The sequence below is a fragment of the Triturus cristatus genome, chromosome 10 (genome assembly GCF_964204655.1).
Source record: "Triturus cristatus chromosome 10, aTriCri1.1, whole genome shotgun sequence".
Taxonomy (NCBI): domain Eukaryota; kingdom Metazoa; phylum Chordata; class Amphibia; order Caudata; family Salamandridae; genus Triturus; species Triturus cristatus.
In genome coordinates this window covers 64867181-64887946 of record NC_140593.1, presented here as the reverse complement: position 1 = coordinate 64887946, position 20766 = coordinate 64867181, and the positions used below count along the sequence as shown (strand labels likewise).

The 20766-nt window shown below is 49.2% G+C and overlaps 1 protein-coding gene across 4 annotated transcripts in view; it reads left to right on the top strand.

The window, feature by feature from the left end:
* Window positions 1–20766, top strand: part of ANKRD28 (ankyrin repeat domain 28) — a 783346-nt gene that overhangs the window by 588583 nt on the left and 173997 nt on the right. For all 4 annotated transcript variants that reach the window (XM_085630427.1, XM_085630426.1, XM_085630428.1 and 1 more), the window contains exon 15: window positions 20510–20621. In XM_085630427.1, coding sequence (XP_085486553.1) covers window positions 20510–20621 — 112 coding nt within the window. The remainder of the gene's footprint in view (window positions 1–20509; window positions 20622–20766) is intronic.

The window sequence follows — 20766 nt, the reverse complement described above, 5'->3', positions numbered from 1 at the left end:
TCCTGGTGATTGGAAGGACCCAGAACTAGTGGCACCTGCAAATGCCTTTTTATCTGGACTTCGGTGTCGAGATTGCCTCCCTGTGCAAAACTTCAGCTCTACTTTTGCTCTCCTCTCTGTGCCACCCTTTCAGGCTAGCTCTTCTTGGTCTGAGCTGTTGGGTAAACTGCGGCCATGACTAGAAACCATCTGCACCTCTGGCCCACACATTCACTCTGAGTATGGTTTTTGCTCTTTCTTCAAACTCCTTTATTTTCAGTCCACCAATTCCACCCTGCTTTATAGCAGATGAGTAGCTCTATGCACTGTACAACCTCATCCACTCCAGCTTTTAAACCTCTGTACATTTCTAGAGGCTCCCAGGTTTCAGCCCTCATACAGATGTCTTTAGTAACTGTCCTCTTAGGGCTGTCTTAAGGTTAATCTAATAGACATCTAGCCGCAGATTCCTTAACTTGGAAAATCCCCAGGCGTCAGACTGGATCCGGAAAACCTTCCGCATAAGCACCTCTGCGCGCCGGGGGGGGCGGCAGTGCACGGCTCCGCCCTGACATTGTCCACCGACGTGGCGTCAGCGGAGCCATATATTCCCCTCCTGGTGCTCTGACATCAATTTTCTTCTTTTCCGCGTCCCAACGCGGATCCTGGAAAACCAGCGGTTCCATTGCCTGTTTTTCAGGCGTTTTCGACATCTTCGGCGTCTCGGAACAGTGTGCGATGCCTTTGGGCTTTAAGGCGTGTGATACCTGCAAGCGGCAAATGTCTGTCACGGATCTGCACGCGATATGTATGTGCTGCCTGGCGGTGCAGATGAAACCAAAGTCCCTGAGGGAGCGTCGTATGAAACTGCTGGCCGCCCGGATGTCCAGTCCTGCACCTTCATGCTGCTGTTCTCCCTCTCTGGATTGGGCCCGCTCACTGGGTCGTTCCTGCGGACGTCTTTCGGAGACAGGTAAACCCAAACGAAAGTCACGGAGGTCGTCCTCCCGTGAATGTGATGCTGGGGCCAGCTGCTCTCGGTCTTTGCCGAGCACAGGTGCCCAGGAGTCGTCTCCCTCATACCCAGTCTTCCCTGGTGTCGGAGCGACAAGGGCCCAAATGGAGGCCTATTCAAAGGCTCTCCAAGCTTTCTTGGGTCACCTCTCTCTCTGGTGCGCCTTTGGGTCCCACAGAGGAGAAGGGCACACATGTCCGATCCTCGCCAGCAGATTCATCCTCGGCGCTGGCTGCGTGCGTCAACTCCAGTTCCGGATTAGATACGACATAGACTGGTCACTGCCCGGAGGGGCATCCCAGTCGTCCGTCAGCCCGCCCATCCAGTCAATGCATAGCCCGGTGCGGCTTCCTGCGCTGACATCTGCTGCGGTGCAGAGTTTGATGCCCTATTGATCTCCTTCCTCCCCGCAGGTGGAGGTCGAGTCGCCGTCCATCCGTGCTCGGATCGACTCCCCTCTCGAGGTTCCCGACGTAGAGTCCACGTCGTCTCGGCGTCGGTCGACGCCAGTGCCGGCGGCTCCTATGTTACAGGAGGATGAGCTCCCTCCGGGCTCACTGTGACCAGGGTCGTTTCAGAGCCCCTTGGTGCAGGTGCCTAGTGTTCCTTGGCCTTTGGGTCAACCCCAGGATGCTCCACCTTTATTCTCTAGTGGGCGAGTTAACCTTCATCTGTCCCCTACCGACGGTTTGTTGTCGCCTCCCAGAATGGCGACAGAGCTTGCAGCCCCCTGGGGTTGCCCTACCCACCGATCCTTTACTGGATCTCCTCCACATGGAGTCTGTGGACGTGGAGCCTTTGTTGCCCCTTGGTGGGGTCTTTGTTTGATATCATGCTTGGTACCTTGGCATGGCCCTCCTCTGGTGACCCTGTTGATCGAGCCATTGCTCGCTGACATCGCCCCGCCCCAGACGATCCAGTCTGCTTGTCCCTTCACCCTAGAGCTCAATGTCTGGTTGTCCAGGCGGCTTTCGCCTTGCAGCCTTCTTTCGCTCTGCCATTGCTCCCTCCCACTAAGGAGTCTCGGTGGCTGGAAACATGTGGACGCCATATTTTTGCCTCCGCCAGTGTGGGCATCAGTGCCTTAAACACGGCTGGCGTGTTCGCACATGCTTCCTCTGCCCTTTGGTACTTGGTTGAGCTCCTTCTTCCATCTCTCCCAGAAGCGCCCCGAGCTGACTTGCATCGTCTTATTCTAGATGGCCGATGGATGGCACAATTTTCCATTCGATCGGCCCTGGACGCTGCCGACTCTGTTGGTAGAGCAATGGCCCGGTTAGTTGCATGGCGCCGCCATGTATGGCTGCGCGATAGTCGTTTTCCAGACAACGTTCAGGACGCTGTTTGTGATCGGCCATTCAATGGTGTGGACCTTTTTGACTGTCACGCTGATTCAATGGTCTCCCGCCTCATGTCTGGTCTCCCGTGATTTGCTGGCCCTTGCGGCCTGGCTTTCTTGACCTTGCGGCCTGTCTTTGTTACACGCTGTGTGACTTTATGTTGCTTTTTCTTGATATCAAGAAACAGAGAGGGAGAGGATCAATCTTATTCCCCCTGGAAATACTAGTAGAAACAACAAAAGAGTGATTGATACATAACTAGAAAAACTAGCCAATAAAACAGTGGGAAAACAAAATTATTTTATAAAAGAACCCTCACTCACCAACCTGGTTGGTGACATGCTTTATCATAGGGTTCCCACCAGAGAGGCCAGCAAGGGATTATCAAATGTATTCTGCACCAAATGAATGTGTGTACAACAGTTGACCATCGACCTCACATTTATAATTTTGTGTGTGTCCTGTTTGTTTTTCGTGCAGAGTTCAGTGGCTTAGGAAATCCCGGAGGCCACATTTGTAGAACCGTAAGTTTTACCACTAGCAAGGTTCCACAGGTTAGGGTGCGCCTTAGCGTGGGCATACCGCCGTGGAATCTCACCTGGTCCTGAAGAATGCTTAGCAAATTCGCAACACAAGCTGAAACATGTTGACCATATCTTTCCACTTATTTTAAAATCGGACAACTCTGGTTATCCTAACCAGCCAGTCACGGTCCGTTCCACTTGTTTTTAAACGGTTGTTGGTTTGCCTGGAATAAATCATTTTTGGGTTAAAACCAGCCACCTTTTAATACTTGCACCACTTTTTTCACAATCCCTCCCCCAAACAAAAACATGCTCCGCTGTAACTCATGCATTGAAGCACACCAGGGAGGCACTCGGCCTCTCTGGTGGGAACCCTATGATGAAGTATGTCCCCAACCAGGTTGGTGAGTGAGGGTTCTTTTATAAAATAATTTTATTTTCCAACTCTGTTTTATTGGCTAGTTTTTCTAGTTATGTGTCAATCACTCTTTTGTTGTTTTTACCTGCTTTTTCTTGATAGGCAGAGTTGCCTACTTTTGTTTTGGACCCTGGGTTCATGACGTAATACCCAGACGATCTTGGCGGATGATCCGCCATGTTTGCCTTTGGTCAGTACAGCTGGTCAGCTGGTTCTGCCTTCTTTTCAGCCCTCTGTCTGTGAGCTTGGCTCCAGAGGAAGCCCCCTTGCCGGGGTTAAGACTTAACCTATGTTGGGTATTTGCTGACTATTGTGTAGCTGCCTTCCTACATGGAAAGCTTGGTATGCTCCTGTGGAGTATTCCTAACGGAGGTTCTTCTGTGGATCACTCTCTTCTCTTTTTGCTGTATGCGACCCACAGGTTTAAGTCGCTCTATTGCACTTTTAATTACAATTGGGGTCTACGGTTGTCAGTAGTACTTCGAAGCATCGGTTTAGGTTCCCTACCGGTAGGCTTCTGCCTCGCCTGCCTTTCACAGGGACGTTCTTCAGCATCGCTGGGCTTCTTTTCGCCGGCCACTGTCCCTAGGGGCCCCTTATTCTGTTCCGCTCAGGCACAGTTCTTCCACGGCTGACGCCCTGCCATGCTATAGTGCCAGGGCACAGCCGTTGTGCGACATGCTTCCTTAGTGGTTGTGCATACCGGTAATGCACCCTGGTTGTTTCACGATCATAGGGTGTTTGAGTTTTTTTTTCCACTTCTGCAGTGCTGGTTCTACCCTCCCCTCTTCGGGATGGGTAATGATTTTTGGGGCACTTCCTCCCTGTCTGGACTTGTCTTTAGGCGGTGGCATCTTCAAAATGTACGTCTATGCTGTACATTGCCTTGTGCCCTCGATTTCTGGGCACTTTTCCCAACAGGAACTTTTTTCCTCTTTCCCTGCTGCTTTCCGCACAGGTGTTTTCCACACTTCTGCATTGGGTTCCTGCTGTAGCACTCTCAGGGGAAGTGTTCTCTTCAGGATACTCGCTTCTTGGGTCCCTAGACCATTAGGTTGATCTTTACGGTTTCCATTATCATGTCTGGCTCCATCTCCTCATCTGTCTAGCTTGGGACCGTGTTCCTCCTGGGCTGGTGGCTAATGTCGCTTACGGATCTGGACTTTGTCCTATCCGATTCTACTTCAACATGACTGTTGGTGCTTCTGGCGTACCTTATTCTTGTATTATAAAACACATCAGTTCTAGATGTATCTTTCTTGATATATATCTGCTCTATGCTCTTCTCACAGCGGGGTTGCGCAGGCAACGTTGCTTCCTGCGGTGTCCGTGGTCTTCGCCCTGGTCTGCTCATGGTACGAGCTCTTGTGTGTGTGTCCGGATTGCCAGATACCCCTTTTACCGTTTGCCTACCTGGTGATGCATCCCTTACATCTGGGCTGCTCGCGTTACCCTACAGGGGGATTTCCCTATACTTAATGTGGTTTTGGCATCCACACTGTATGCTTATTCCTGTCTTCCACATGACTACATTCTTACTCTGGTCCTGTTCTGGGTGCTTCTGCTTGTTGCCGTCCACCCTCTCACATGTCTTTGCGAAGAAGCTACTGCATTCTGGAGTATCTTGTGTTTCTGGTAATGCCGGTACTTTCTGGCCATGGGTCGGCATCCTGCCACTGCTGCCACATGTATCTTGGCTGGTGCAGGTTCAACAGTGCTTTTTTCCACTGTTGTGCATACTCGACCGGTATGCGCTGACTGTCATTCCGTTTTGTTCTCTCTTTGGGTCTATGGGAAAACCATCACCACTGCGCAAGGGAGCACCCCGGGGAAAAAGGGAAATGGAGAAAACAATAAACACTGTGGTTTAGGTATAGCTTCTGGACTGCGCTTGGTAGAAAGAGCCGCCCAGCGTTTTGTCACAATCCTTCTTGGACAACTGCAGTAGGAAGAAATAACAAGTAATCACTCGTAAGGTAGAGGCATGGCTATACATTCAGTCATACTACACACTCCCTTACTAAACACCCCAGGGATCCTTCACTCACTTGATTAAACCGAAATGACTCTGAAGTGAGTAGAATCCAGGACCAAGAACATCACTCCAGGTGCCCACAGCATATGTGAAAAGAACCCAGCGCTGCTGTAGTCCCTGGCCGATGGGGTGGATTGTAAAGCATAGTGCCCTCCTACAGTGATCCAGTAGAGAAACGCAGGTGCAATACACGGAACAGTTTCCGCCTGTTAACTCAAAGAAGCCGCAATCGCTGTTCCAGTCACAGCCAATGCGTAACCACAAGGAAAAAACAAGCAAGCACTCCCCTCAGCGTCCGGGAGACTGTTAGTTCGAATTTGTTCAGGATTACAGGAGGAGCGTAATCCACGCTGCACCCTCACTATAATTCCTAAATACCTGAAAGGGTGATCACGCCCTGAAGAAATCACGATGACCTGAAATGTCTCCCTCCAGGCAATACCACAATGCATGCGACGGGTCCAGGCGCGCAGCTCAGATCGAGATGTGGGGAAAAAACACGGGCTACGCAATGTTATAAGTAATCGGCACTTGTCCTCTAGCGGGGAATACCATCCGCTTGCGCTGCGTCCTCTAGGATAAACAGGAAGTTTGTCAAGCCCCGTGTTTTGGAAAGGGTGGGCCTTTATAGGCATTCAACGGGCAGGCAGCTCCTGCTGTGATGCGCGTGACGCTGTCCCAGTGCATTCTGGGATTTGTAGTTCTTTGATGTCTGCGCTATTTTCTGTGGTGTTCTGGGATTCAACCTGCACACGTTACAAAGCCAGGAGGGGGCAGACCAATCCAGATCCCCTCTCTGGCTCAGGATCGCGACAGAACCCTCTCTCGAGGACCTTCGTCTCGGCGGTCGCCCTGGGTTGCCTGGATGCTTGTTATGGAACCATTCTAACAACCTCGGGCAGTGCAGGTTGTGGATCGGTTCCCAGGTCCTATCCTCCACTCCATACCCCTTCCAATCTACTAGATACTGCACTCGTCCCCTCACGAGCCTAGAATCCAACAGTTCCCAAACCTCGTATTCCTCCTGCCCATCTACTACTACTGGCAATAGCGTAGAAGGTAACCTCGTACTGAGTGGACAAGGTCGGAGCAGGGACACGTGGAACACGGGGTGAATGTTCCAGGACTGGGGCAAAGACAGCCTCACGGCCACAGGATTAATGATTTGCTTGATGCCATAGGGACCTGCGTACTTAGGAGCCAGTTTACCCACCCCTTTTAGATGTAGATTTTTTGTTGCCAGCCACACCTTATCCCCCACCTGATAAGCAGGTTCAAGGGTTCTCTTTTTATCGGCGTGATGTTTGTGTGCAGTCTGTGAGGCCGCTAACTGATTTTTTGCTTTAATGAGCAGCGATCTGAGATGGGTGTGGTGTTCCTGTACGGTGGGATGCCTTGAGACCACTGGCCATTCGAAAGGGAGCATGTTCGGATGGAACCGATACAGACAGAAAAAGGGAGAACACCCCAGTGTGGAATGTTCAGCATTATTGTAGGTAAACTCTGCCGTCCAGATCAATGGGTACCAGTCCATGGTGTTTTGGAGGGTAAAACAACGCAGGTATTGTTCAAGTGCTTGGTTGAGTCGTTGCTTGTTTCCGTCCGACTGGGGGTGGTAGCTGGTGGACAACCAGGCCTCCATTCCCATGGTATCACATAAAGTCCTACAAAATCGAGAGGTGAATTGGGAGCCCCGGTCTGTTATGAGCACTCTGGGTAGACCGTGAGCCTTAACCACATGCTGAAGGAAGACAACTGCCAGTTCGGCAGAAGTAGGCAGCCGTTTTAGGGGGATAAAATGTCCCATTTTTGTCAAGTGATCCACTACCACTAGGATGGTGGTGTACCCTTCACAAGGTGGCATTTCAACAATGAAGTCCATTGACACGGTATGCCAAGGGAGCGGAGGTATGGGTATCGGGGGTAACAACCCCACAGGTTTGAAATGGCTGGCCTTGCTTTGAGCACAAACTGCACCGTTTTTTAAGTAGTTAGTGTCGTTTTGCAGTGAGGGCCACCAAAAGGATCTCTAAATGCCAGCTATGGTTTTGTGTTCCCCTAGGTGTCCTCCTAGCGCGGAGTCTTGAACTCAAGCCAACACTTGTAGTTGTTGTGCCGGTTGGGGAATGTACAAGGCATGGTAGTGGTACAATAGATTATCGTTTGTGGTCCTGTGTTCGACCTAATAGACGCACCAAACTTCCGCCTTATTCTGGGCATGCCCTGGCTGACAATTCATGACCCTATTATCCGGTGGGCGGACCGCACTGTTTCCTTGACCTCCGGATATTGCAAGGAGCAGTGCCTCAAGCAGCCCACGCGCTCGGACGTCTCCTCTGGTACACAAGCTGGTCTCCTAGCAGAGGGATGTGACGAATCCGGGTATTGCTGTTCCACCGCACTACCCGAAGTCTATAAGGACTGTCTGTATGACGTGGACGGTAGGAGTGATCCCTTCAGGAGGTGAGGTTGCTGCTAGCACCGCAAAGAACCCAGGGCCTTGTGTACCTCCCCCTGGGACTGGTGTGGTGGTAGAGACCGGAGGGGGAAGTGTCCATTCTTTGATGTATGACCCCTTCCCTGCGCATTTTCTAGTAATACCTGCGACCTCCCTCTGCACGGTACCCATTTCTTTTTTCAACTCCTGATTCTCCAAACGTGCGGTATGTTCCTCCTGCTACAGAGCCGCGATGCTCTCCAGCAATGAAGCCAAAACCACATTGGTGTCCAGACTGGGTAAGTACTTGGGCTTGACAATCTGTCATGCCGTTAGTGACATAAAACCAAGAAAGCCACTAACCTCAAAGATCGGCCAGCAGGGACGATGGCATGGAGAGAGTCCTCTTCCTCCCCTAGGAACAACCCCACACAGAGGAAAACCATCACCACTGCGCAAGGGAGCACCCCGGGGAAAAACGGAAATGGAGAAAACAATTAACACTGCGGTTTAGGTATAGCTTCTGGACTGCGCTTGGTAGAAAGAGCCGCCCAGCGTTTTGTCACAATCCTTCTTGGACAACTGCAGTAGGAAGAAATAACAAGTAATCACTCGTAAGGTAGAGGCATGGCTATACATTCAGTCATACTACACACTCCCTTTCTAAACACCCCAGGGATCCCTCACTCACTTCATTAAACCGAAATGACTGAAGTGATTAGAATCCAGGACCAAGAACATCACTCTAGGTGCCCACAGCATATCAGAAAAGGACCTTGTGCTGCTGTATTCCCTGGCCGAAGGGGTGGTTTTTAAAGCACAGCGCCCTCCTGCAGTGATCATGTAACGCCCTGAACGTCTCAGGATCGTTTAACAGACACGACAATGAGGACGCAACCACTAGTGAAGGGTTAGTTGTTTTAATGAAGGCAAATATAATACAAAGAATAAACAAGTTATAGTCACTGGAATCCTCCAGGCTAAGTACGTTACCAGCCCACAGCACGGATGGTCCTAACCGTCCTCTGCATATACGCCGGTCCCAGCGTATGCCAACAGAGGGCAGAAATGAAATGGCCGACAATGCCAATCGGTAGGCTGTGAGGGGCACGAAGAGTGTTGGGGAGAATCGAGGAGTCAGGGAAACACCCAGCCGGGGTCTCTACCTGAAGGGAGCAGCCGCTCAACCTCTTCCTCAGACTGCACCGGAACGCGGAGTCACCTCCTGGTGATGCGTCACCGATACCCCAATCACAAGCAAGAAGACTGAACCGAGAGCAGCCGCTCGATCGATCCTGTGGACTTCCGAGTCTGTAACGCGGCAAACACCTCCTGGTGTGCGTTATAGCTGGCAGTCCCTGTGTCTCTGGTCGAGCTGGGAGTTACGACTCCAACCAGCAAAAGCGCCACTGCGCTTGGACTCAGCCGAGTCAAAAAGCGAAGCTCAATGGTTGACCGGTAGAGCTTCCGGGTCCTTCACAGGTGACGATGGGGCAAGACACGGCCCAGGGAGTAACGACTCGACCTACCTCCGTTCTTGCCTTACTGGAGCACCACTCCGGAACACTGCTCTTCACGAAGCAGGTACGTCGGTGTGAACACAATATCCGACAGCGTTGTACCTCCCGGTTCCTCCCTTTATAGGGCGTGTTTTCCTTGAGTTATGTAACAGCTCTCCTGTTTACATAAGGGCGTGTTTCCTTGAGTTATGTAACAGCTCTCCTGTTTACATAAGGGCGTGTTTCCCTTGAGTTATGTAACAGCTCTCCTGTTTACATAAGGGCGTGTTTCCCTTGAGTTATGTAACAGCTCTCCTGTTTACATAAGGGCGTGTTTTCCTTGAGTTATGTAACAGCTCTCCTGTTTACATAAGGGCGTGTTTCCCTTGTATGACAGGAATTCTTGACAGTACATCCTCCCTCTCAGCGGCTCCCCACGGGTCCAGCGCTGGCAGGAAAACGCCGATGGAACAAGGAGACCAAGCGCGGAGCATGAACCCCTTCAGCCGGTTCCCATGAATGCTCCTCCGGGCCATATCCTTTCCACGCAACCAGGTACCACAGCTTCCCCCTGCGCCATTTGGACGCCCGTATGCCCGACACTTCATACTCCACCTCCGACTCCACGCATACCGGCCGAGGTGTCCCAGACGGCTTGGAGGGTGCTGGTTTGAGCAATGATACATGAAAGACAGGGTGTATCCGCAATGACTGGGGCAAGCACACCTTCACGTTCACGGGACCCATACACTTGGTAATTCGATAGGGGCCCATGTACTTGGGATGGAACACACTGTTCTTTCGAAACCTCATGTTTCTTGTGGATATCCAGACGTAGTCTCCAGTGCGGTACAGTGGCCCGGGCCTTCTCTTCCTATCTGCCGCAGCCTTGTATCTTCTCTTGGCCTCTATTAGGACAGCCCTTGAGCGCATCAATGTGTCTTTTATGTGTGCCACCCTGTCCGCTGTGGCGGGAATCCTGTCCTCTCTGAACGGATGTAGAAATGGCAAGAACCTGGGATGTTGGCCATAGTTGCTATAGAACGGAGATGACTGTGTGGAGCTGTGAGTGGCATTGTTATAGGCTATCTCTGCAACCCATAGCAAGTCGACCCATTCTTCCCTGCCCTGGTCCACAAAACATCGCAGATACTGTTTGAGCGTTTGGTTCAGGCGCTCGGTTTGGCCGTCCGTTTGAGGGTGGTAGCTGGTGGACAGGGCGGTCTTAACATGCAGCGCAGTGCACCAAGTCTTCCAGAATTGCGCAGTAAACTGCGACCCCCGGTCCGACACGATCACCCCAGGTAATCCATGCAGTCGTACCACATTCTTTAGGAGTAGTGACGCCAATTCCCCGGCCGTAGGGACTCTCTTGCAGGGGATGAAGTGCCCCATTTTCGTCAAGTAATCCACCACCACCAGTATTGCCGTCATCCCCTGGTCTACCGGTAGGCCCACCACGAAGTCCAGTGATATGCTATCCCATGGTCTATCCGGGGTTGGAAGTGGATGTAAGAGCCCTTGGGTTCGGCCATGGTCGGCCTTCATGGTAGCACACGTAGGACACTCCTGTCCCCACCTCCTGACATCCACTCTCATGGTTGGCCACCAGAAATGCCGTCCCATGCTAGCCACCGTTTTTTCAAAGCCCAAATGACCTGCGCATGGAGAGTCATGGCACCAGATGAATGCTTGTTTCCTTAGCCTAGGCGTGGGTATCAATAGGCACCTGCCCTTCAGGGGTATCCCGTCCTTCAGCTGCCATTCTCTGTGACTGAGGAGCCACCTCCGCCATGCGAATGACCTGATCCCTCTCTTTATTCCCCTCAGGAAAGTATCCGGTTGGATAACCCCCAATACCATCCTCGGGGAAATGATGGAACGCTCGGTCGCAGGCAATGGTTCCTTAACTGCAGATTGACGGGACAGGGCGTCCGCCTTTCGGTTTTCCGTCCCCGGCCGATATGTGATGCGGAAGTTGAACCCCGCAAAGAAGATCATCCACCGCAGCTGCCTGGGAGAAAGGTGTCTAGTGGCCGTCATGAACTGTAGGTTCCGATGGTCCGTGTACACCGATACCACATGTCTTGCCCCCATCAACCAATGCCTCCATTCGGTGAAGGCGTCCTTGATTGCGAGAAGCTCCTTCTCCGCAATATGGTAGTTGCGTTCGGCGTCGTTGAGTTTGCGGGACATGTACGCAACGGGATGAAGCACCCCTGTGTCGTGGTTGCGTTGGGACAAGATAGCCCCCAGCGCCACATCCGACGCGTCCGCTTCCACCACGTAGGGGAGATCCGGATCGGGGTGAGCCAACACCGGCGCCTTCCCAAAGGCGCTTTTCAGGGCCTCAAAGGCTTTGTTCGCTTCAGGGGACCAGACAAACTCCTTGGACTTCCTCAGTAGCTGTGTGATTGGGGCCACCACTCCTGAAAATCCATCTATGAACCGCCTGTAAAAGTTGGCGAAGCCAATGAAACTTTGGACGTCCTTCACGCTTTGGGGCACCGGCCATTCTTTCACCGCCTTGATCTTTCGTTCTGCCATCTCCTGTCCCTCTGGACTCAGCATCACTCCGAGGAATTCCACGGATGTGACGAAGTCACACTTGCTGAGTTTACAAAACAGCATGTTTTCCCTCAGCTTTTGGAGCACAGCTTTGACGTGGTGTACGTGCTCCTCCACACTGGACGAATAGATGAGGATGTCGTCGATATATACGACCACGTAGATATCCAACTCCTCTCTGAATACCTCATTCAAAAAGTACTGAAAGGCTGCCGGGGCGTTGCACAGACCGAACGGCATGACGAGGTACTCAAAAAGGCCGAACCTGGTCTTAAAGGCGGTCTTCCACTCGTCTCCGTCCCTCATGCGCACCAGATGGTATGCCCCTTTCAAATCCAACTTGGTGTAGATACGAGCTTTCTTGACCTGCTCCAGAAGTACACTGAGAGGCAAGGGGTACCGATTTTTTATGGTTATCGCATTCAATGCCCTAAAGTCCACACAGGCTCTCAGCTCCCCATTAGCCTTCGGGATGAAGAAGAGTGGCGAGGCGGCCGGAGACTTGGACGGGCGGATGAATCCTAGCTTGAGGAGTTTATCCAGGTACCCCCGGAGATGCACGTTTTCAGGCTCAGTCAGGGCATACAGCCTGCCGCTGGGAACGCTGGCCCCTGGCACCAGGTCGATCTGGCAGTCAAACGGTCTATGTGGTGGTAGCACTTCCGCCTTCACCTCATCAAATACATCCTCAAAACTGTGATAAGCCTGGGGGAGAACCACATCTTTTTCTGCCGCTGTAGCCACCGTCTGACTCCCGCTCTCATCTGCGTCAAGGGATTCCGTTCTTATTCCACAATGCAGGATGCAATACGGTGACGTCATTTCGATGCGATGTGTTGGCCAATCCACAAAGGGGTTGTGTTTCTGTAGCCACGGCAATCCCAATATGACGCCATATTGGGGCGCTCGGATGATGTTAAAATCGATTTGTTCCAAATGGTTCCACCCATATCTCATCGGAAGGACCCCCGTGTGCTGCCCGATGGGCCCCGTCACCAATCGCCTTCCGTCTACAGCATAGACGTCTTCGGGTACAGCTTTGGGAAGAAGCACTAGCCCTAGCCTGCATGCCTCGTTGTGGTCCATAAACATGCCAGTGGCCCCTGAATCCACCATGGCCACAACGGGTATCCACTGGTCATGCACTCCCACGTGCACCGTGATAAACAGGTGTCGTTGTCCCTTAGTGACCGAGTTGGAAAGTGAAGGGATGGATGAGTGACTCCGAGATGCCCCTTCTCTGGTCTTGGAGTCCTCTAGTTTTCCGCCGGTATGTCCACCACGGCTGTTACCGACCGGTTGGCCCGATAACGTGACGTCTTCGGTTTGGCAGGGCATTCACGTACGTAGTGGCCTTTTTTGCCACAATATAGGCACAATCCTTGTTTACGGCGTGACTCTTTCTCCGTGGCTGTGAGGCTCGCTCGTATTGCGCCGATGTCCATGGGTTCTCCCTTGGATGCGGTGGAAGTTTCAGGACTTCCCACCGTCACATAGGATGGAAGGGATTTTCCTTTTCTCCCATGATCCCCCTTTCTTTCACTTAGCCTATGTTCCAGCCGTAATACCAGGTTGATAAAGCCCTCACATGTCTTGGGTTGAGGGTCAATATGAGCCACGGCGTCCTTGAGCTCATCGCACAGCCCTTGATGGAAGAGCGCCGTCTGTTTAGCAACAGGCCACTTGGTTTCCGCAACCAGCCTTCGGAACGCGTTGAGATACTGCACCAGGTCGTTGGATCCCTGTCTCAACTCAAGCATTTCACGGTCCGCCGTGTACGAGTCAGCCCTTCTGTCGAATACCTTCAGGAATTCCTCGCGAAAAGCACCCCAATCACATAAGAGGGGGTCGTCCCTGCTCACCAGAGGTACGGCCCATTGTGCCGCGTTTCCAGCCAAATAGGATATAAGGAAAGCCACACGAGCCTGACTCGTGGGGAACGCCTTTGGTTTGCACGATAAATGTAGCGCCACTTGTGCGAGGAATACCTGCACTGTGTTAGGATCCCCACTGTACCTCTCTGGTGTCGCCAAGGGGATGGCTACCGGCATTTCCACTACTACCGCAGGGGTCTGATTCGTGAGGGAGGTGCTGGGCGTGAGCGGGTCCAATTGGATAGCATCCAGTCTGGCTTTTACATCGGCTGTTTCTTGCCTAGAGGCAGCCACTTCAACTTGCATGGCCGCTAAAGCAGCCAGCACATCATCAAGTGTTGCCATGTCTGTTATCGACCGGGAGACAGTTAGTGTTATTACGGTCGGATATTTTGTAACGCCCTGAACGTCTCAGGATCGTTTAACAGACACGACAATGAGGACGCAACCACTAGTGAAGGGTTAGTTGTTTTAATGAAGGCAAATATAATACAAAGAATAAACAAGTTATAGTCACTGGAATCCTCCAGGCTAAGTACGTTACCAGCCCACAGCACGGATGGTCCTAACCGTCCTCTGCATATACGCCGGTCCCAGCGTATGCCAACAGAGGGCAGAAATGAAATGGCCGACAATGCCAATCGGTAGGCTGTGAGGGGCACGAAGAGTGTTGGGGAGAATCGAGGAGTCAGGGAAACACCCAGCCGGGGTCTCTACCTGAAGGGAGCAGCCGCTCAACCTCTTCCTCAGACTGCACCGGGACGCGGAGTCACCTCCTGGTGATGCGTCACCGATACCCCAATCACGAGCAAGAAGACTGAACCGAGAGCAGCCGCTCGATCGATCCTGTGGACTTCCGAGTCTGTAACGCGGCAAACACCTCCTGGTGTGCGTTACAGCTGGCAGTCCCTGTGTCTCTGGTCGGGCTGGGAGTTACGACTCCAACCAGCAAAAGCGCCACTGCGCTTGGACTCAGCCGAGTCAAAAAGCGAAGCTCAATGGTTGACCGGTAGAGCTTCCGGGTCCTTCACAGGTGACGATGGGGCAAGACACGGCCCAGGGAGTAACGACTCGACCTACCTCCGTTCTTGCCTTACTGGAGCACCACTCCGGAACACTGCTCTTCACGAAGCAGGTACGTCGGTGTGAACACAATATCCGACAGCGTTGTACCTCCCGGTTCCTCCCTTTATAGGGCGTGTTTTCCTTGAGTTATGTAACAGCTCTCCTGTTTACATAAGGGCGTGTTTCCTTGAGTTATGTAACAGCTCTCCTGTTTACATAAGGGCGTGTTTCCCTTGAGTTATGTAACAGCTCTCCTGTTTACATAAGGGCGTGTTTCCCTTGAGTTATGTAACAGCTCTCCTGTTTACATAAGGGCGTGTTTTCCTTGAGTTATGTAACAGCTCTCCTGTTTACATAAGGGCGTGTTTCCCTTGTATGACAGGAATTCTTGACAGATCAGTAGAGAAGGGCAGGTGCAACACACTGAACAGTTTCCGCCTGTACACTCAAAGAAGCCGCAATCGCTGTTCCAGTCACAGCGAGAGCGTAACCCAAAGGAAAAAACACACAAGCAGTCCCCTCAGCGTCCGGGAGACTGTTAGTTCGAATTTGTTCAGGAGTGCGGGAGGAGGCAATACCACAATGCCTGCGACGGGTCCAGGCGCAGCTCAGATCGAGATGTGGGGAAAAACACGGGCTCGGCAACGTTAGAAGTAATCAGCGCTTGTCCTCCAGCGGGGAATACCATCCGCTCGCACTGCGTCCTCTAGGATAAACAGGAAGTTTGTCAAACCCTGTGTTTAGGAAAGGGTGGGGCTTTATAGGCGTCCCAACTGGCAGGCGGCTCCTGCTGAGATGCGCGGGACGCTGTCCCAGGGCGTTATGGGATTTGTACGTCTTTGATGTCTGCACTATTTTCGGTGGCGTTCTACTCTCTCTGGGATTAAACTTGCACGCGTTACAAAGCCAGGAGGGGGCAGACCAATCCAGATCCCCTCTCTGGCTCAGGATCGCGACAGACATCTTTCACTTTACTCCTAGACGGAATGCTTCATTCTGTTTTACTTGCTCTACTCCAGCCCATTCTCGTGATTGGGCGACATGCTCATGTGTCCTTTTACATCCCTATGCTCTGGGTCGTCCAGTGTGGGATCTACTCATGTTTCCCCAACCCCCGCTCTCCCTTTCTCAATCGCCTTGGGGTCTCTTACCTCCTCTGCAGTCCATTGGTTTGAAGCCTATTGGCTCTGCCTCAGTCTATAGGTCTCTTACTGGGGCTATGACGTCCCTTTCTGGTGCCGTCTTGTGGTGGATTGTCTTTGGTCATGTGTTCTGGACTTGTCCTTCATGGTTATATATTGTGGTTGCAGACTGTTGTCTGCAATAATGTTTTTTCACATCCTATTCTGCTTCCACGGGAGGTTTAGCCTGCGCTTTTCAATATACAGAGCCTGGCACTGTCCTTTATGGTGCTGTTTTTCACCATTTGATTTTCTTACTTTTTCATCTTTTTCGCACACTGTTCCCATATTCTCAGTTTTTGGTGGTGGCTCCGCGTTGGGACGCGGAAAAGTTTCTCAGACGAAAACTGACAGCGCGCCTGAAGGGGCATATATGGCTCCGCTGATGTCACGTCCGTGGAAAACGTCAGGGTAGAGCCGTGCGGCGCCGCACCCCGGCACGCAGAGGTGCTGCTGCAGAATGTTTTCCGGATCCAGTCTGATGCCTGGGGATATTCTAAGTTAAGGAATCTGCGGCTAGACTGTGTCTCTACCAGATACATCGTTACCGAAGGTAAGTAACTCATCCATCTGGTTGTGACCCCCAAACAGATATGTAGATGGTCCCCAAGTTGTATGTGAACAATTGTTTCAAATCTTTAGCCGTAATGTTCCTGTCAGTATTATCCCTTACAGTGCCACTTCGTCGATTGTGTTGTCTTAGAAAACATAGCTGCAGCCTCTCATTTATGCTTTGCAGCTTTTGCTTCCATTATTGCTCTTAAATCACTGTCACAATGAGTCAAATCAGTCCCTCCCCCCTTATGTAACCAAACCAGGTTGCAAAATACAGCTCATGGGACTCTGTGACATCTAAACACTTTTTATAATGCATTCGGCCTAAGGCAGTTCAATATAAATAGGCTTTCCTGTTTTCAGTTTCTATGTTTGGTAAATTCTGGTGAGGTTTTTTTTCAGTGTTTTCAAGTGATTTCAATACCTTAAAAAACAGTTATCAGTGGTTACACATTTTCGCGCCACTAAGAACAAAGTGTTTTTCCGGTGTTTATGGAACGTTTTGCTTTTATTATTGCTTGCTTTCTGCACTGATAGAACATGGTATATAGACAGTGTACCTATAGTGTATATGAGGTCCAAATAGATTTTTGCAAACTGAAGTTATTGTAGTACACGATACAATACTTCTTCAGTGAGACTTTGGTCAGGTGTGCTCGCTCTTTCCTTCCCATATATACTTCTGCGAAAAGGTCCTCTCATCATTGGCACTTGAAACAGGCAACGCAAAACAGCCAGTACAAAATGTGTTAACTTTAGCCACTGACACAGATTTCCATCATCATCACTCAGCAAAAATTCTGATAAATGGTTGCCACATGGATAATATAGCATTCATAGCCCCTTGGACTGAGAACCATCAGCTAAGGGACACAGTTGGGATGACTCTTTTTTTGATGCCACACAAAGCACGAAATTATAAATATTTGCGTTTTAGTTCCTGTGAATAAGAAAACAGTGTACCAGAATGGACTAAAAAGTTGATAGCATCCCTAATTAACTCTGAAGTTTGTAAAGATGCTTTCAGCATACCATCTAACAAGTAGCAAGGATCTCCTACAGGGAATCACTTCAGCTCGGGTATCAATTTTGACAGGTCATCACACATTTTCATATACGTAGCTAAATCACTGCAAAAACAAACAATATCACTCCAATCTTTGTTGAACTTGGAAAGAAACTTTTTTGCAGAGCATTCCAAGTGACACTGTGTTCCATGTTTTCCAAAAGTCTGTTGTCATGTTTTCACTGCTATCCCAGATGCTTGGGGATAGCACTCTTTATACATATACTTGTCACTATACCTTGCATTGACTGTTTAAAGCCTGAGGTGTTGGCAATTCACCTACTAGCAATACTGACCGACTAAAAACTGTGGGCTGATATATTAAGGGTTTTTACCCATTCTCTGTTGGTAAATGTGATGACACATTTTAGGAAAGATTCTTATGAAACAAGCCATTTTACCTATCAGTGAAAGAATCAAATGCAGTCAAAATATCAAATATGATTTTGATATTTCCTGATTCTCTAAAGTTTATAAAATAATTAAACAAGACCTAAAACATGCTTCTAAACCTTGCATCGTTAGACCAAAGACCACAGAACTGAAAAAAGCAAAAGGAAGAAGAACCAATATTTTAGGGGAATCCCTAAACAACAAAACTCAAGCAGAATGTTAGCCCAGTCTTTCTTACTGCTAGCTTGTATAACAAAGTTACATTGTATTGGCCCCTTCAGGAAGAAAAAAGACTCTTTCACTCTTTTTCCTTTCTTTGAATGGCATTTAGTTTGTGGTTGTACAGGTGTTTTTTCAGTGTTTATATGTTTTCACTGGTGAGGGCTATTTCTCTTTCTGTCGGATTTTATCAGTTATTATAGGTTTAAACCTAAAACCCCACAGCCTAAATATAAATGTGACCATGGTGGAGCCCCATACATGTTTCAGCTAATAAATAATAGTAAACACAGCACTCTTACCTGAGGAGACTTGCTACAACAGCATCCTTTAATTCTGACATTAAGGCGGTGAAGCCTTGGTAAGAGGTAGATTGCAATCCGATGCCCGGGTTGCTGCCAAGTGTAATCAATACTGGTCAAACACTGCTCTGGCACGCTCACTTGTCGGTGCTGGTGTTCAGGTAACCAACCCTCTGATGTAGATTAAAACCAGAAGTATGCTGAACGCTGTCTCAGAGTTTTTTGTGTTAGGGGAAAACATGGCGCCATCTCGTTTCAGCCTTTCGGTCTTTTTCACGACTGATAAGTTTGTTTTCCATTACTATTTATACTCTCCCACTCATGCTCCTGAGGCTGCATGTTAGGAGATGTAGTTCAGGATATAATACACAATTGACACCTAAAGTACAATTCCCATGATGAATGCTTTGTAATCTTGTTTATAAATAAGGTCATCACTTGAGTCCAATGGATTTTAATTAATGCAATGACCACACGCCAATTTATTGATGAATTCCATAAAAGAAGCATTTGATTGACATCATACGGACAGTTAACATTCGTATGAATAGTGCCCATCAGATATTTTAGTACGCTACATTGGAAGCAGTTTCTCATCTATAATAATACAAACTAGTTAAGTACTTCCTAAAGAAAAGTCATGTAATGATTATTCGTCCACTATTCATACGAATATTCACTGTCACTCTGTGATGTCTGTTTTAGATTACCACTATTTTTGTATTTTTGTTATCATTGATTAGTTTCTTGCAATTCCCCATATGATAGATATTATATAATTTAATAAATTCATGGAAATACCGGTCACGTTTTTTTTTTTTTTCTGGAATTCACCAATTAATTGGAATGTAGATATTGCATCAATTGAAACCAATTGGGCTCTGATGTGTTAGAGGTACTCTGAACCCATGGGACTGATTGAGGGGTCTGTGAGGGACCACTCATGGGCAAGAAATTGTCCAAAAACGTTTTTTTTGAGTGCGAGGATCCTCACGGATTCAGGTAGATTTGCAGATCCAGACCCTAATTTAAAAAAAAAAAAAACATACATCCGCTCACAGATCCACACACTTACACTCGCACACTTACTCTCACACCTACCTACACACACCTACCTCCACACACACACCTACCTACACACACACCTACCTACCTACACACACACCTACCTACACACACTCACCTACCTATACACACTCACCTACCTACACACCCACACACTCACACCCACCCACTCACACACCCACCCACTCACACACCCACACACATCTACTCACACTTACCCACCCACTTACAAACCCACTCAGATATATACTCACACACCCATACACACACACACACACCCATCCATCCCACACCCATCCACCACGCCCCCACGTGCCTTCATTTTAACATTTTTAGTTTTAAAATAAGAATGAATATGTGAATAAAATGTATTTATAAACTTGTGAAAATGTATATTAGGACATTGAACTTATGGGTGAAATTGTAGTACAATTTATATTAAAATCAAACTGTAAAATTCACTTAAAACCAAAGGTTACTGGGGGCGTTATTGTTGGGAAATAGAATTTAAAAAAACTTGAGAAATTCACTGAAAGAAACCAAGGTTACAGGGTCTTTATAATTTAGATTCATATTTGACACACACACAAAACCTTAGAAATTCAGCAGTTATAGCTATCTCAAGTATCTATAACGCAAGCCCTAGGGTAACTATAACACCTGCCCTCTCCATGCACTGCTTATTACCCCACATATTGCATCACTTATGACATCATAGATAAAATCACTCAACATTTGCAGTTAAACGATTGATGAGAACTGTGCATGGTAGGGGTGCAAGTTAGTTACCTGATGGCACGAGTCCTAGTTACTTGAGGTAACTATAACTGCTGATTGTCAATGGTTTTGTGTGTGAAATCTGAACCTAACTTTAATACCCCAGTAACTTTTATTTAAATATAGATCATAATCTCAGAGAGAGGAATGTTGGGTAATATTTTGTTTCAAAGTATGTTCATTGTTGCCTGTTCTAGGTGCCTGGAATATTTGCTGCGAAATGATGCCAACCCAGGGATACGGGACAAGCAAGGTTACAACGCTGTCCATTATTCTGCTGCCTATGGACACCGCCTGTGTCTTGAACTGGTAAGGAGAACAGCTTTACGACGCCGACTTGTACTTGTAGCTAAACTATATGTTTCCACTGTATACTTTTCACGTGCCCCAACGGGATCTCAATTTTGTACTGAGGAGAACTCAGTTAGACCCCTTAGACCGTTCTAGTTGTGAC